We start from the raw sequence: 17,381 nt of genomic DNA on the forward strand, positions 1-17,381 counted from the left end.
TGGAGGACTGGGATGGGAAGCAGGTGGGCTAATCCTGAGGTAACAGATAATGGAAGACTGAGCTAGGTTAAGGGTAACAGATTTGGCTATGAAAAGCCAGATTAAGTGGCAAGATTCAAGAAGAGTTCAAGGAGGTTACCAAACTCTGTACCCCATCAGTACAACCCACTGGTTATGTTGGCTTTGTCAAATAACTTTTGGTTCTTTAAAACGAATTGTAGATAAACCTCATCACCTTGTAGCTTTTAATCCTTAACCAAAGATTTAATTAAAATATACACATCAGCGTATCAAACTATTGTACATTTCAGTAAGAAGCTAAAGAAAGAATTCACCATTGTTTCTTACTTTCAGCCAGTGTACATTCCATTGAAGAAAAATAGAGCCTAAGAGAAATGAGTGGTTCCTTTGGACATCACTTCCCTTCCTTCTTCAGACTGGAAGGCCCCATGGAGGACAGTCAGAGATTTTAGAATCTAAACTTAACTCTAACCTCTATTAGCTTCATGGCTAACCAGACTGGAAATTGCCATTCCTTGTGAGATGTTTTGTTTTTTTTTAAACCCATTTCTGAGTTGGTTTTCTTTTGAAAGGAAGGGTGTGGTAGTGTCAGGAGAGGCACTGGCCAGTTATGTCATTCCTCATTATCAGATTTCCATGTCCACACAGGGTTCAGTCACAAGTTATTTTGCCTTTCTTCTCCTGCCAGATTTCTCCACCACATTGTTGTATTCATCTCCTTTAGTTTTCGGCTAATAAATTAGCTCTTTCTTTCTAGACGTTGGGGAATTGACTGCCTCTGGGTCGCCCTGATTTTATTTTAATCCTCCTAAGGCTTTTGAGCTTAACCTGAGCAAACATTTTCTGAACTCTTTATATGTTGAGTACTATTGTTAGATGAGAAAAGAGGTGCAAAATCTTACCTTGTTTTTCTGTCACAGTCTAATCAAAGCACATATGCAAATTATTGTCATACAAAACGCCATACCCTTACAGGCCATATATCCTTGCATACATTCGTACAGGCTGAGTTCTTGACCAAATTTGAAGAGGGGGGAGGGATCACTGTTGCTGGGAAGATCAGGGCAGAGATTTCATTGAGGTAACATGCAAATTAGGCTTTGAAGGAGGGGAAGGATGCTAAAAAATGGAGATTACAGAAGAAACTATTCTAGGTATAGGAATCAGTATGAACAAAGGCCCAGAGGTGAAAGCAGGGGGCAGCAACTAGGTCATTTTGGCAAGAACGTGGTACACATGGATAGGAACTAAACCTGAAAAAGTTATGTGTCACCAGACTATGAAGGTCTCTGAGTGCCAGTTGGGTTTTTGTTTAGTTGGCAGGAAGCCATTAAAGGGTCTTGAGCAGCATAGGGACGTAGCTGGATCGACATATGAAGAAGAGAAATCCAGCAGCTCCATGAAAGATGAATTTGAGGTGACCAAGACTAGAAATCTAGGCTGACCTGCTAGGAAGCTAGTTGTCCAGGTGTGTGGTAATGAATGTCTGGACCAGGAGAGTTTAAAAAGAAAGGGGGCAGATGCGAAAGACATTGCAGAGGCAGAAGCAGTAGGATCTCATAGCTGATTCGATATGAGAAAGGAGGGAAAAGGAAGAGTCAAAGACAAGCCAAACATTGATATCATGGGACACCCTTGAGAGACAAATCGAGATGAAGAGCGGGGAGCAGGTCAGGGTGGGTGGGGATAAAGTAATGATCTGAATGTTTGCCACGCATCTTAAAATAAGATCTCTGAGTATATTGTGTATAGGTGAGTATAGGGATAGTAGGTGGATAAACATTTGGAAAATTACTACATTAATTGTCATGTGAAAAATTATTTATGAGATTCCTCTCTTTTCTACTTTTGATATTTATTTTTATTCAAATAAGATGTGAAAAACTTTCTTCTTAGAAGTCAGGAGGCCTGAATTTGAGTCTACTTCTTCACAATTTTATAACTCTGTGATCATAGCAATTCACTTAATTCCCTGGCCTCAGTTTCTTTCTCTGTAAAATGGGGTTAGTATTTTACTATTTATCTCACAAGGTTAGTCTCTTCTTAAAGATTTTTGATTATTTCTTCAGCGATGTTGGATTTATCATTCATTGCAGGCCTCCATGAGTGTATATGACATCCCTGAGTTGATGGGAGGAAAAGAATGCTTGGGGTCTATAGTCTTCTCAGAATCATTCTTGACATCTCAGATCCTTGTTAAAGAAAAGGGTAAGTGTTTCATAAAGTCTGTTGAAAAGTATTGCTAAAACTGCAAGTGCAGAGTGCGAGGCAGACGTTTCCAGACAGGGCCATCATGTTGGCTTGGTATATCTAACTTTACTCTGTAATGAGGAAGGGGATATCACTGTTAGTAATATGTCAGTATTAACAAAGGATTAATAAAGCCTTCTTTGAAAAATAAGGACTAACTACCCATCTTGTTATCACCCATATGCTTCCATTTGTGGTTAAAAAACAAAACAAAACAAACAAACCCAACAAAACAAAACCAGTCTGATCACATGACAGGAAAGCCCCAGACTGGAGGAACTTTACTTTGAAAGGACACCAAAGTCCATCCACTTCTTAGAGTGGAGAGGAGGAACGAGGTGATGTTTGTGTTCCTGGGTAGCCCAGGGAAGATGGAGTGGGTAGGGGATGAGGCTGAGATGTGTGATGTTGAGTGACTTGGATTTCTTCGGTCTCCCTGCAGATGGCAGTGTTAACGAAGAAACCAGCTACATGATTCTGACTGCACCCATCAGAAGATTCTGCTCATGGCTGGTCAGTATTATTTAAATTAAGAATTATCTAAATTGGAAATGTGATGTACACTGTGTAGAGCATCAGAGAGAAACCTCTTTTTGGCAAGTGACAGACCATCAAATCCTTAATTAGTTGCCCTAGTGGTCATATTTTAGGCAACCTCCTTTGGTAAATGGTTAAACTGGATCATGCATTTTCGCAGCAGAGATTTTGTGGAAACTACTGGTGTTATCCCTTCAATAGGAGGGACCGGCCAAGTGTTTATTGTCTGTTTTCTCCCAACTAGGCTTATCAGACTATTTGGAGAGCATCTAAATATTTATTAAGAACTAGAAGCAGCCAAGTGAGCAGGAGCATCTGTTGGCTCGGCCTGCTTGGGATGCTCCCAGTTCACAGCCTGCTCCAGAGTCATCTGCTCTGGGGTCCTTGGGATCACTGAGAGCCCTCAAAGCCCATCTAGTACAATCTCTTTGTCTGACCAGTGAGTAAAGTGAGGCTGAGAGTTAATGACTGACTTGTCCAGAGTCACACAGCTTGTAACTAAGTGTCTGAGACAGGGTTTGAACTCGAGTCTTTGTGACTCCTTGCCTGGCACTCCAGCTGTGGTTCCATCCAGCAACTCCTGGCACAGAGAACAACAACGGAACGATTTAGTCAAGAGGGAAAGGTCTCCCAGCTAATGCCCAGAACGCGCATTTATTTACATGGATTTGCCGGATCGTTTCCTAGAGCTCCATTAGCAGCTGTGGTACGAGGACAGGAACCTGGAATCTGCTGCTTCTTGTGGATGGGGCCTTCAGTATGTCCCTTGTCTCTCACTAATTCTCAAAGCCCCTTCCAGCTCTAGATGCCGTTATTTTATTTGAAAGGGTGACTTTTAAGAATATGTGCTTTTGAAACTGATCCAAGCATGGTGCCACACTTAAAGTCTGTGTTTTGTTTTATTGTACAGGGCATCTCAAAAATCTTAAGAGAAGTTTTAAGTGATTAGAGCTTAATATACCCTGTATCACCACTAGAGTTACTGTAAAGCCAGGGCATTATAATCTGAATTCCTAACTTTGAACATATTTTGAGCTTATTCTTGCAATGAATATATTCATTGCTTATAATTTCTGACAAAGAAAGGAATTATGGAGCTTTTCAAAATAATGAAGATCTCGAGAAGGTATTCTCTTGTCTTTAGGCAGTGTTCCATCTCCAGCCTCCAACCATATGCATCTTCCCTTTAAAGATCTTTAGGGAAAGTTCCTCATCTTCTGTGGAACTCAGTTGCTAAATTGAACAACCTCTCTATTGAGACTGCTAGCCCCAGCCAGTTCTCTAGTTCTGCTGGACAGGAGAGAGGGGCAGGGTAGGAGCAGCTCAGCTTCTCCACAGAATCCACTTCTGCACACATTTACACATTCCCATTTTGGTAGCCGTGACCTCTACCAAGCCAACCCCCAACATAGAAAACATCTGCACAAAATTCCCACAAGCCATATTTTCTTCCTGCCTCTGTCTCCCTCTTCTCTATCACTACTCCTTTTTCTCCAGGGATATGTTTACTATGTTGACACAGAAACACATGGAGCAGGGGGTGGGGTTGGATGGGTGGGGGATTTCAGTGGCCTCAGGACTTCACAATTTTGTCTCTTTGTTTTATCCAGTGATTTTAGCCAAGAATGTGGGGATGGGATTTGGTAGGGGGTCATCCCAGACCCAGTTCCAGATGTGCAAACTTGGAGGGCAAACATCTATTGTTGGGTTTCCCTTTTGATACAATTTCCCCTGTGCCTGATTGCAAATGCTGCACCAGCACACTTCGCTGACCATGACAAATTCATAGCCTAACTCCCCTGGTGGGTACACATGCAGATGGTGACAGACATGCATCATTTAGCTCATGACTATAAAGCACCTAGTGAGTTCTGCTTGACTTCCGATTTTTGCTTTTCTCCAGCTTATGGAATCAGGAATGAATTTAGAATCTGAGAGCCATTCTGTGGCTATCTTACCTACCCTTCCCCCATTACGAACCATATTCATTAAGTTCTGACAACATCTATTTGTGTGACAAAACAGAGTAGCTGCTCTGAAATATCAGAGTAAAGAATCCTTTATCTAGCTTTGATGAATGTGCAAATAGATGTCTCTCCAGAAAGAAGATTGCTTCCTGGGACTTTTGATCCAAAGTTGATCTAAGGTCCCGGAGATATAAAAGGTCTAATGATAAGAAGCGCTCATGGTAAGTGAAGGAAGTGTGAAGCCAGAGACGGAACATGAAGCTTAGATCAGGAGAGACTTTGGTTTGAGCCTAGGTTGGAGTGCTTCATTTTGGGGAGGCCTAAGGTAAATCCCTTCCCCTCTCTAGCCTGTACAAGCAATCAGTGACACTTCCCAGGTCTTCAAGGGCCACAGACTTTAAAGGGTGAGGCAGTGAGGGACAGTTAGGGAGGGGTAGAGGGGCAGTTAAGAGGCAGGGAGTCATTCCAGTTCCAACCTTGGAGAGACACTTCATCACTGTGTTCCTAGGGTTTCTTTTCTGTAAAATTAGGGAGTTTGCATATGATCACTCAAGTCCAAGAGAACTCTAAATCTGTGATCCTTTGACTTCACTAATTTGAACCAAATGGAGGAAGATTGGGCTGAAATTTAAAGAAAGTTTAAACTAGATAGTGTTTTTCAAAAAATTCATTAATTATCAGCATAACACGGTTTGAATTTAAACCTTTAAATTAAATAAATCCCTTTCTCAGCCTAGGCCTCTTCTTCCTCTCTCTGGTGCTAACTAATCCCAGTGTTTTATATTTTCCCCGTGGCCATAGTTACTTGTGTTTACTTACATGCTTTCTTCTTGAACCCCTCCATGTTCTCCAGGTCCTTTTTAACTTGAAGATACTAGAACTGTATTCTGCACTCATTGGAGTTGTATGTGTATCCTTAAAGTCTGGAGATTTCCACTCTGGGACACTTGAGCTTGTTTTTTAAAAAATATTTTTATAACTATTTCAGTAGAACTGATTTCCTTTGTAATTTTATGTATTTCATTTTAATCATTTAAGAACATTTTCTGACAAGGGGTCCTGAGGTTTCACCAGACTTAACAAAGAGAACCATGACACAGAAGGTTAAGAGCTCTTGTCTTAGACTAAGATCCCTAATTTAGTGATTCTAAGATCCAGAGTGAATTTATTTAGAGTCTCTCATGTTTCTGCAGATACACATTGTGAAAATTCTCGTCATGAGATCTGTCCCCATGGGAATTAGGCCAAAATGTTAGTGGCTTAGGTTCATGAAAATGTGACTGCCCTGACCCTTACGCAGTCAGACAGGTCACTCCAGAGTTAGTTTCTTTATCTGTTCTCATGGTCTTGACCTGGTAGTACTACACATAGCAATTAACATGTTGAAAGAATTATAGGTTTGACTGCTAGGAAAACTGAAACATAGTGTGACAAAAACTGGGAAAGAATTTTTACAACTAGTGTCTGTGATAAAGGCCTCATTTCTAAAATACACAGAGAGCTGAGTCACATTTACAAGAATACAAGTCATACCCCAACTGATAAATAGTCAATATGAACACTCAGTTTTTAGAGGAACAAATGAAAGCTGTCTATAGTCATATAAAAATGCTCTAAATCACTATTGATTAGAGAGATGCAAATCAAAACAACTCTGAGATACCACATCACACCTATCAGATTGGCTAACATGACAAAATAGGAAGATGATAAATGTTGGAGAAGATGTGGGAGAGTTGGAACACTAATTCATTGTTGGTGGAGCTGTGAGCTGATCCAACCATTCTGGAGAGCAATCTGGAACTCTGCCCAAAGGGCTACAAAAATGTGCATACCCTTTGACCCAGCAATATCGTTTCTAGGACCGTATCCCAAAGAGATCACAAAAATGGGAAAAGCATCCACATGTACAAAAACATTTATAGCAGCTCTCTTTATGGTGGCCAAGAACTGGAAATCAAGGGGATGCCCATCAATTGGGGAAAGGCTGAACAAGTTGTGGTATATGAATGTAATGGAATACTATTGTGCTATAAGAAATGATTAACTGGAGGACTTCAGAAAAACCTGGAAAGACTTATATGAACTGATGCTGAGTGAAATGAGCAGAGCCAGGAGAGCATTGTACACAGTATCAGCCACAGTGTGTGAGGACTGTTTCTGATAGACTAAACCCTTCACAGCAATGCAAGGACCTAAAACATTTACAAAGGGCTCTGCAGAATGCCATGCACATCCAGAGAAAGGAGAACAGAGTGAAGCAGACTATTTTCTCCCTTGTTTTCTTTTGTTTTTCTCATGTTTTCTCCCATTCGTTTTAATTCTTCTATGCAACATGACTAATGTGAAAATGTGTTTAATAGGAATGGATATGTAGAACCCATATATGATTGCATGCTGTCTTGGGGAGAGAGGGGGAAGGGAAGGGGAGAAAATTTGGAACTTATGGAAGTAACTGTTGAAAACTGAAAAATAAATTAATAAATTTGGAAAAATTAAGTGCATATGTGACCAAAAACAAAAAAAGAATCACAGGTTTAAATGAGAAGAAAAAACTCTGAAATGTGTGTAACAGTCTCCTTGACTCTCAAAAGATGTTTTGGTTTTTTAAGTGCTTCTCATCTTCTTAAGACTGAACATCCTCTTACAAAAATTCCCTTTTGAGAACATCATTTGATTTAAAAGTTCCACTTTGAAGAACTGTATTGCCCCAGTTGTCTAATTGTGGGTGCCAGGGAACCCATGAAAAAGGGGCTCCCAAGCCCTGGCCTCAAATGTTCCAGAAAACATTGTTCTGATGCAGGGGTTCTTTGGATTCTTTTTTTTTTTCATGTCACAGACTCTTTGGGAAGTGTGGTGAAAACTATGGACAGTTTCTCAGAAAATGGTCTTAAATGTGTAAAATAAAATACATAGCATTCCAAAGGAAACTGGTTCTACTGGCACACAGCTACCAAAATATTTATTTAAAGAAGTGCATGGAAGTCAGGTTAAGAAGCTTTGTTCTCAAGGCAGGTGAATATACTTACAATTTTAGTTGTGAAATACTAAATATCAAAGTTGGCATTATTTTGCATACAGGTGGAAGATAATGAAGTGAAATTGTCTGAGAAAGCACAGCTCCTGATGAAGGTGAGTAATGTTTGTATTCTAAATAGTAACACACTTAGGGCCACAAATGAACTGCTAGTCAAAGGAAAATTCCAATAATCGGTCCAAATGTATAAATGATTAAATCTGCAAGAATTCTAAATTATTCCCTCACTCAGCCAGAATGAGAGCTACTGAGAAATGATTACTTGTCTCCAGTTCCTGTTCAGATGCCCTATTCCCCTTCCAGGGAGGTCCAGAAATAGTCATTAATGGTGGGAAAACAATGGAAATCCTTTCTGCTTCTTAGGTTTTTGTTCTCACAGGGCACAGTGAAAATGGGCCCAGGAAAGCAGTTGATGGACCTGGGAGCTAAGCAGCATCAGGGTTCTGCAAGTCAAACAAAAATAGATGGTTTTTACAACCAGGACACCCAGCTGCCGTCTCCCCTCCTTTTTCATATAGAAGATGAGAAAAGGGAATACATTCATCTCCAGGCTTTTGGGTCTGGGGTGAGAGTGTGTTCATTCTTAAGTATAAAGTGTGTTTGATATCCTTCAGTAATAACACCACATGTATTATCCTCTCAGTGTCAGTCAGCCACTCTGGGCAGTCTGACCTTGTTTGAAGCGCAGTGCCCTGGCACCAAATGCATTTGATGTTGAGTATGCGGAGTGAGTGACCCCAGCAATCATTTCCTATCTTGGCAGGGGGTGGAGACAGACTTGGGACCTGGGGGGGTTGGATTTCCTTTTTCCTTTAATCCTCTGTTCCTTGCCCTGCTGTATGGAATGAACATTTTGCAGGGTTCATATTTTTCATTCAAGGCTCCAGAGCACCTCCTGCTCCCATCTAAATAATTCTTCTTTGCTCTATCATTTGGGCATATTTTAGTAGCTATTCCATTAGGAAATTTAGAGCCCTTCAAGTCAGGTCCTCTAAGGACATCCCTGCTGGATGGCTACCACATGTCCTCTCCATCCCTTTCTTCTGTCTTGATATTATCGCCTGCCCCCTCCTGATCTCCTCACTTCTATTCCTGAGGCCCTCAAAGACCATACTGCACAATTCCTCAGGCTAACATGTAGCTTAGTATGTCAGAAGATTGAGTGTCATCCATCTTCCTCCCAAGCAAAGGATCTCCCTCCAGGCATCCTTCAGCAAAATGCTAATTGACGATTGATTCCTACTGGATAAGCCTTACTAGAAGATATTGGCTCCTTAGTTTGAGCAGGCCTGGCTTGCTCTATCCTTCTACCCTGTAGTACCCTAGGTGGCTTCTGAGTACAAGTAAGGGTAGCTTTGGAGTGTTGTGCTGCTTGATCCAGGAATGGGGGAAGTGACCTTGTCAGAGGTGGAAGTCATCTGGGGAAGTGTGATTTAGTGGAGTGAATGGTATTTCTTTTCCTTTTTTAATTTTAGGAGGATGAGTCTTTCTTGGGTCCCCTCCTGACAGGAGGAGATAAAGCATATATTTATTCCAGCAATGCACAGGCCTGGCCGGAGGAAGGTAAGCAGTGACTGTCCTAGGGGACAATCTTGTTTGATTAACTGTTGGACCTCCATCTCTTTCAGGTGTGATGAGCATGATTACTAGTAACTTACATGGATGTAAGGTTTTATCATTCCAAAAGCATTTTCAAAGACATTGTAGGATTTGATTGTCTCAGCAACCCTCTGAGGCAGGCAGGGATTATCATCCCTGTTGTGCAACAAAGAAATTAATGCTTTCAAAAGTAAGTGACTTTTCTAAGTCCAAACTGTAATAAATGATCAATTTGGATATTTGGACAGGCCTTCTGGGTGAGGGCCTGTCATCAGAAAGCTCTCTCTCTCAAAGTAGATGAAGTGGGAGAAAGAATTTCTCTTACTTCAGTGAACTTTGCTTAGAGACCAACACTGACCTCTTCAGAATGAGAGCCCTAACATGAACCAGTGACCTTTGCAACATTGCTTTTTAATTCTACATAAAATTGACCTTTCTTTTAAGGTGGCCCAAAATGAGAGGGCCTTCCTTGGAGAACATCTAGTCCCTTCACCAAATCTGTTTTCCCCAAAAAAGTAAGACCATTCTGGGCAGTTTCAGTAATTTCTTCTTCCTTTTGAAAGTATTCTGTCTGATAACAAATGTCCTTCTTCATTAAAGCTTTTTGACCTCTCTTAGCTGACTTGGTTCACCTTTTCTCTTCCCTATAAAAGAAAAATCAGAAAGAATCTGCTCATTAAAGATGTCTATTAAAAGTCTCTGACTGTAATGGAGTGCGCTCCTTTGTCCGGGGAAAATCTTGCTGTCTTTTGGTCCAACCTTAGAAGGCAGGATCCGGGCCAGGATCCTGGAGTAAAGGCTTACAGCCTTCAAATGTAACTACAGCCTATAAATAGCAGGTAACAGGCAGAACACAGATGCTGTTGTATAATTGCGTGGCACAGCCAATTATAATATTTAGGAAGGAGATCTGCCAAGGGAAGTGTGCGCCTCATTAGCAAAGAGTCTTGTTAGGAAAACAATTGCTATTGTGTCATATTGCATTCTCCAATAAGACTTGGCCCCTTCTGTAGTCCCTGCATAGGCCTGAGGGTCATCCAAGACCTTCTTTTTGGCATTTCTAACAAGTTGGTTTTCTGTCTTGTTCAGATTCCCAAGTCTCCCTGGTTACCCATGTGTGTATTGGGGCCACCTGCTATCACAGGGAAGATTTGGAGGCCACCACCCTTAGCACAGAGGGCAGCCTGGGCTCTGGGACAGATCTGCATGATGTGCACACCTGGGCCATGAGAGTATAGTTGCGGTACTAACTAGCCCTCTCTGAGATACTGTCTTCATTGCACAAGATAGATGGATGCCCTGGTTGAGAAGAGAGGCCCATAGCCGAGGCTTCCCACACTGTATAAGGGTTGTAGTGGGCAGTCAAGCCTGCTGACATCAGAAGAGAACACTCCCTCCCTGACAGCAGATAGCTGACCGTTAATGTCTCCTCACCATGTTTGGTTCCCCTTCAAGTTCTTCGGTGTTGCCATACCTGAGACAGACTGCTCCCCTTTCCCCCAAGCCCCCAGGCCCTACTTGTGCCCATGAACTTGTGCCCATCAGAAGACACCAAACACCACAGTTCCCATCAGTCTGGTGGTAGTTTGCTTTTCTTGCCCTATCACCTCACCCCCAAGAACTTTATGCTCCAGTGACGCTGAACTGTTCTTCAAACACACTGCCTGGAAGCAGGAGGACTCCAGTTCCAATGTGGCCTCCAACACTTCCTAGCTGGGTAATCCTGGGCCATTCACTGAACCTCTGTCTGCCACAATTTCCTCATCTATAAAACCAGATAATAGTTGTCAAGCACAGTGCTCAGCACATAGTAGGGGCTGTATAAATGTTAGCTGTTTTTATCATTAGCTCTATGCCTTTGCTTCCCCTTCCTTATTGCTACCTTTTGAAATCCTCTCCAGCTCTCAAGGTCCACTTCAATGTCACCTCCTCTATGAAACTTTCCTTTCTGGCTCCCAGCCAGCCATGATCTTACTGCACTCTGAATTCTCAAAGCTCTTAGTTTGTGCCTCTCTATTTATTATGTGATATTTTGTACTATATTAATGTATGTACACATCATTTCTTCTACGAGGTTCTGAGCACCTTAAGGAAGGGACTGTGCAACTGTTTGATTTGATTGGTTTTTAATTAATGTTTTATTGATGCCTTTTCTTTTTACATCATAGTCATTTCCAAATGAATCCCTCCCCCTAACTCCAGCCAGGAAGCCTTCCCTTATAACAAAGGAAAACAGTTCATCAAAACCAAATGCAGCAACTATTTCTAGTGATATATGCAGTATATTGTATCCATGGGGGACTACGTTTTATGGACCTCTCCCTCCCTGCCCCTGACCTAGGTCCTTCTGCAGAGAATTCAAGAAATAAGTTTGCTCTCATCTTTTGGCAGGGGGGTATAACTCCAACCCTAATCAAAAGGAAAACCTGCTGTTTTGGCTAATTTGGGTGATTGGGAATTCAGTATTTCTAGTCTAGTTCCCTCTTTTTGCAGCTGGAGAAACTGAGGCACATAGTGGTGGAGAGACTTGCCAAGCAATAAGTGGCAGAATGTGGACCTTCTCAATATGACATTTTTGTCTTTTATTCCTCTGCTTTTACGCGCTGACTCTTTTAGGCCCAAGGGAAGAGAAGGGGACTTTCCTATGGAGGCAGAACATAGGCTGTGCTCATCAGCTCTCTGAACCAATATTTAATGCTCTTTAGCCAGAAGGTGACTAAGAAACTTGGGGAGGAACTTCTTCAACTACATTATCAAACTTTCCCAAATGTTCTATTCCTTGTAGAGTAAGCTCCTTTGGGCACACAGCAAGCTTTTCTATGGTCTCTTCCCATAAGGTGAGCTGCTAACAGCTCTCTATTAAATGAGGTTGTGTCAATAAAGCACTTTGTAAATCTTAAAGCTCTATACAAATGGCATCTGTTGTTATCATTTGAATCTACTGAATAATTGTTGGATTCTTTGTTGGAGCTTGGAGCCATTCTATTCTGGAGTTTCTCTCCCTCCCTCCCATTGGTCCTACCATCAGGAAACTGGTAGGAGATATAGGCCAACTTCTTGCCACTTTGCCTCCTGGATATCCAACAGTAAGGAAGGAATCTTCCTTCCCAGTTCAGTTCGACAGGAATTTATTTCTCATATGACTGCTGTGAGCATTGGGGTGGGCATAAAAACAAAATAAATTCCCTCAGTGAGCTACATTCTACTGAGAGACAGTACACAGAAGCATATTCAAGGTAAATTGAGGAAGCTTCGGGGGCATGTGGTACTGAGAAGGAAAACAAGGGTTCTGACCCACAAGGTTGGAGATTCTCAAGACCAGGAATGACAGAATAGCTTCCTGGACAAGCTCTTACCCCAAAATAGGATTATTACTTGACCCCAGGTCAGCAGCCTGGCTGTGGAAATGAGCTCCCTAGCAGTCCCTGAGCACCTCCTGTATGCAGAAAACCCTGTCCATTTTCCCTGATCCCTGCTATCTGGCTTCATTGGTTCTTAGATGTGTGCTTATACATGTGGATTCTCTGATGTCCATTTGCTTCAGACTCTGTTTATCTCTTACCTTGTTTAATACTTACCTTGTAAGATGTGTGGGCTGTCCCTGGATACCTCATCATTTCTCATCCCAACTGGGCCTTTAGTAAACATGGGCTTCATTGTGCTGGATGCAATATAGTGAGAGTCACATGGCCCTGGGTCTTACTCTTGGGGAACTTACAGGCCAAAGCAGAAGCTCACTAGAGTCTGAGAAAAGGAAATACTGACCATGCAAGGGTTCATGTTTTCATTAAGCACACACAAGGTCAGTGAGTCAGATATGAGGCAGGGATCCCATGTCTTGTCCTGAAGCTTCAACTTCTCTTCCTCATCAATCCATTTGTGTGAATGTGAGTGCCGGACAGCACATACCCATCATTTAGGATTCCCCTCATGATCAATGTTCTTGTTTTCTTTTGTGTGCCTGGAATTGCTTTTGCTGTGCTTATAGACAGAACCAAATATCACCAAAAAGCCCCCCAGGTGTGCATTGTTTGGACACATAGGTGTAATGTTTATCAAATTGTAGATGACACAGAGACATGGTGGGGAGGGATGACAAGTTGAATGACCAAATCAGAATCCAAAAAGATATTCAGCCTTGGTATTGTGACCAAATCTAAATAGTTAGACGGTGGTTAGTAGGAATGGATTGATAAAATGAGGAGTCCAACAATTAGACTCAAGAATTTAGTTACCCAGTATAGGATGGGAGAAATGTGGCTAGACACCTATTTATACTCTGAAGATTATAATAAATTATATATTCCACTTCACATACATTATTTCATTTCAGATCATAGATTTTTGAGCTAAAAGGGGTTTTAGAGGTCATTTGATCCTCATTACAGACCTGTGAGTGATTTAGGGGCATGGATAGTATCAGGCCTGGAGTCAAGAAGACTATCTTCCTGATAAATCTGGTCTCAAACACTTAACTTGCTGTGTGACCCTGGGCAAGTCACTTAACTCTGTCTCAGTTTCCTCATCTGTAAAATGAGCTGGAGAAGGAAATGGCCAACCACTCCAGTATCTTTGGTAAGAAGACCTCACATGGGGTCACAGAGTCAGGCAGGATTGCAATAACTGAACAATAACAACAAATCTTGGGCCTCACTATACAGATTGAGAAACTGACACTCACAGAGGTTATGTGACTTCCCTAAGATCACTTAGCTATTAGGACGAAGGCAAGGGTTTGAACGCAGGTCTTATGATTCAGATAGAATACCCTGCTACAGCAGCCCCAAAACTCAAGTTCAAGCTGCGCTGCGATAGAAGGATAGTTGTCTAGGATGAGGAAGGTACTAATTAAGTTGTTTTTGCCTTGTCAGAGCACATTGAAAGAGTCAGATTCAGTTGTAAGTGCCACATTTTAGAGAGACCATTGACAAGGCTGGAGCACAGAGGAAGGTAGTCACTCTGGTGGGGAGACTTGAAACCAGCCAGGCCATATGGAGATGAGTAGAAAAAGCTTAAGATGTTCATCTTGGAGAACCCAAAACTTAAAGGCTTATATATAAACAAAAACATATATAACAAGAGCTTGTTGTATAAATGAATGATAACTGTTTTCTCATAGCTAGAAGGTTGTCACTGGGAAGGAGAACTGGATTTGTAGCGATGGGGCCCAAAAGACAGATTTAGGAGCCCTGCACACCACTGTGATGTGTCAGTAAGGGAATTTGTCTCCAAGAACTCCCTTCATCAACATTGCCTGAAATACAGAGAGAAGTCAAGCAGTTTGTCCATGGTCACACAGCTACTGAAGATTAGAAGCAGAAGTCAAATTCTGGTCTTTGGGACTCCAAGTCCAGCATTCTCTTTTCTTGATCACACAGCCTATGACATTCAATTCCAGATGAAGGAGAATCCATTGATCACAGCAGTCCAGAAATGGACTACTTTAATTGGTAGTAAGTTCTCTTTTCTAGAGGTAGTTTTGTCAGAATTTTATAGAGATGTCTACTTCAGGTCTAGATTGACCTCTTTTAGACTGTTCTTTCAAACTCTGATACAAACTACTTCTCTTAAGACCACAATTTGAGGGGCAGCCAGATGGCACAGTGGATAGAGCACCAGCCCTGGAGTCAGGAGGACCTGAGTTCAAATGTGGCCTCAGATACTTGATACTTACTAGCTATTTGACTCTAGGCAAGTCACTTCATCCCAACTGCCTCACAGAAACAAAGCAAAACCAAAAATAAACAGAAAACAAGACTAGAATTTGAAACTCATAATAGCTAACATTTACATAGCACTTACTGAGTTCACTTCATTTGACAATTAATATCTCATTTGATCTCACAACTACCTCAGAAGGTCAATGCTATTATTATCCCCCTTTTACAGTTGAGGAAACTGAGTCAGGCAGAGGTTAAATGACTTGTCTAGGGTCACATAGCTAGTAGTGTCTGAGATTGAATTTGAATAGAGGTCTTCCTGAGTCCAGGCCCCGTGCTCCTTGCTGCCTCATGTATCTAGCACATAAAACAAGGATCAGCGTGTCTCTGGCTTCTAGTAGATGTAGATGTCGGGGAGATGGAGTGTTCTCCTTGATAAACTGAATCCTCTTAGCTAAGCATTTCTTCCGTTTGTGTGATAGAGGGAAGGGCATTTGCCTCCTGAGTCTGGCTGAGGTGATTGCTCTTTGTTTGAGCTCAGTCCCTGGTGAAGGTTGGCGCTGTGCCTTCATCTCCCCTGGTTCTGTGATTCAAAGGAAGGCATGGGGCTAAATTTGCCACTGGTGTTGAAACTCCTCCCTCTGAACTGTTGTGACTTCTGAGAAGATGCTGAAGGTGGGGAACAGGCAGCTGCTTATGGCCTTCTCTCCTGGGAAATATGGAAGATTTCCAGGATGGTTTGAGCTAGAATAGAGTGAATAAGGTTGAGTCAAAGAACCTCAGTTCAAATCCCACTTTTGATACAACTTAGGTGACTTTGGATCTGCAATATAACCTTCCTGTCCTCAGTCTCCTCACCTATAAAATGAGTTGGCTGCATTAGATTATCTCTAAGTTCCTTTCCTGCTCTACATCTATGGTTCTATTACCTTAACATTATCATGTGGTTCTGAAGTTTTCAGATTTGGAGATCTGAGGATTTATAATTTTCTCATCAGTTTGGCAATGGAATATTGAGTAACCACTAGAATGAAAGAGATCAAGGGTATCTGGTAAAGTGGGTTTCTTTGACAACTTCTTCAGGTTCAGCCAAATCTTCTTATTCCTTTGTGTGGTCCTCCAAATGGTCCAGGAGCTGGTACTAGCTTAGTATTTGGAGGGGTTTGAGGAAATTAGAAAGATTCATCTGTCTACTTTTCCATTAAAGTATAAGCAGATAGCTCTTGAGTGTAAGGAATACTAGTAAGTTGGCCTCATTTTCAGGGATACCCTCTCCATACCTGGGCCCAAGACACACTGAAGTTTTCATCAATCACTTGGTAGTTTTCAAAATTATTTTTATTAGTATGAAATTTATAAACATCAACAAATGTGGACATTTCCCTAAACAAAGAATCGAAGAAGAGGACTGTGTATATATGAAACTATGAATCTCTGTTACTTACAACTTGTTATTAAGTCATTCAACATCTTGATAGTATTTCTTCCGAGTCTTGATTTTCCTCAATGTCACATGTCATTTGGGCCTTGAAAGCCTTGCTGACATGACCTTATGACTCTACAGATGTTGGGGATCTTGAATTTTCCTATTGGAACTCTGCTTTTAACCCTTCTCCCTATTCCTGAGAATGCCACTTTTGCTATTTGCTGAACCTCCTCTTCTGGCAGAAGCCAGAAGCCCCCAAAGCTACCTTTTCCAAGTTAGCCTAACTAAAAGATAGTCAACAAATTCTGAACACATCATTCCCCTAATTATCACCTGTGTCCCATGGATGTCAGAGCATCTACAGAGCTATGCTAGTTTATTTCCCCTCTCCTCCTTTAATGGATGTTCTCCCACTTGACCCAGTCATCTGGGCTTGGGCTCATTTGATCCCTTCTGGAGCTAGGGTCCCAAAGTGACACACCCATCATCCATATCCATATGCACAAATCCAGTTATTGACCAGAAGTTCACAGAGAGATATCCACAAAGTCTAGACTAAAATCCTGGCCAAAAGAAACCCCTATAAGAAAGAACAATGTCTCTCCCCCTTGCACTGTGGTAGGAAAATATCTTCCCCATTTACTGTTTCATGATCAACATTATTCACTTCTGTTACATTGTGTGCCTCTTTGGTTTATATTGCTTTGTCTCTGGCTGTAAGGTCTGAGAAGACAGGAACCATGAAAGTTCACCCGTTTTATGAGATACAAAATAACACTGTCTGCAAGTTGTTACTTTAAATACATACTTGAAGCTAATGGGACTAAAGTGCTTCATTATCAAATGATATAATATTTGGAAAGTGCTTAGCACATAGTAGGTAA

At 41.6% G+C, this 17,381-nt stretch overlaps 1 protein-coding gene across 2 annotated transcripts in view; it reads left to right on the plus strand.

The window, feature by feature from the left end:
* Window positions 1-17,381, plus strand: part of DNAAF9 (dynein axonemal assembly factor 9) — a 156,060-nt gene that overhangs the window by 79,195 nt on the left and 59,484 nt on the right. For both annotated transcript variants that reach the window (XM_072619757.1, XM_072619756.1), the window contains exons 17-20: window positions 2,118-2,229; window positions 2,714-2,784; window positions 7,857-7,907; window positions 9,288-9,375. In XM_072619757.1, coding sequence (XP_072475858.1) covers window positions 2,118-2,229; window positions 2,714-2,784; window positions 7,857-7,907; window positions 9,288-9,375 — 322 coding nt within the window. The remainder of the gene's footprint in view (window positions 1-2,117; window positions 2,230-2,713; window positions 2,785-7,856; window positions 7,908-9,287; window positions 9,376-17,381) is intronic.

Source organism: Notamacropus eugenii, chromosome 6, assembly GCF_028372415.1.
Source record: "Notamacropus eugenii isolate mMacEug1 chromosome 6, mMacEug1.pri_v2, whole genome shotgun sequence".
In the NCBI taxonomy this organism is placed as follows: Eukaryota; Metazoa; Chordata; class Mammalia; order Diprotodontia; family Macropodidae; genus Notamacropus; species Notamacropus eugenii.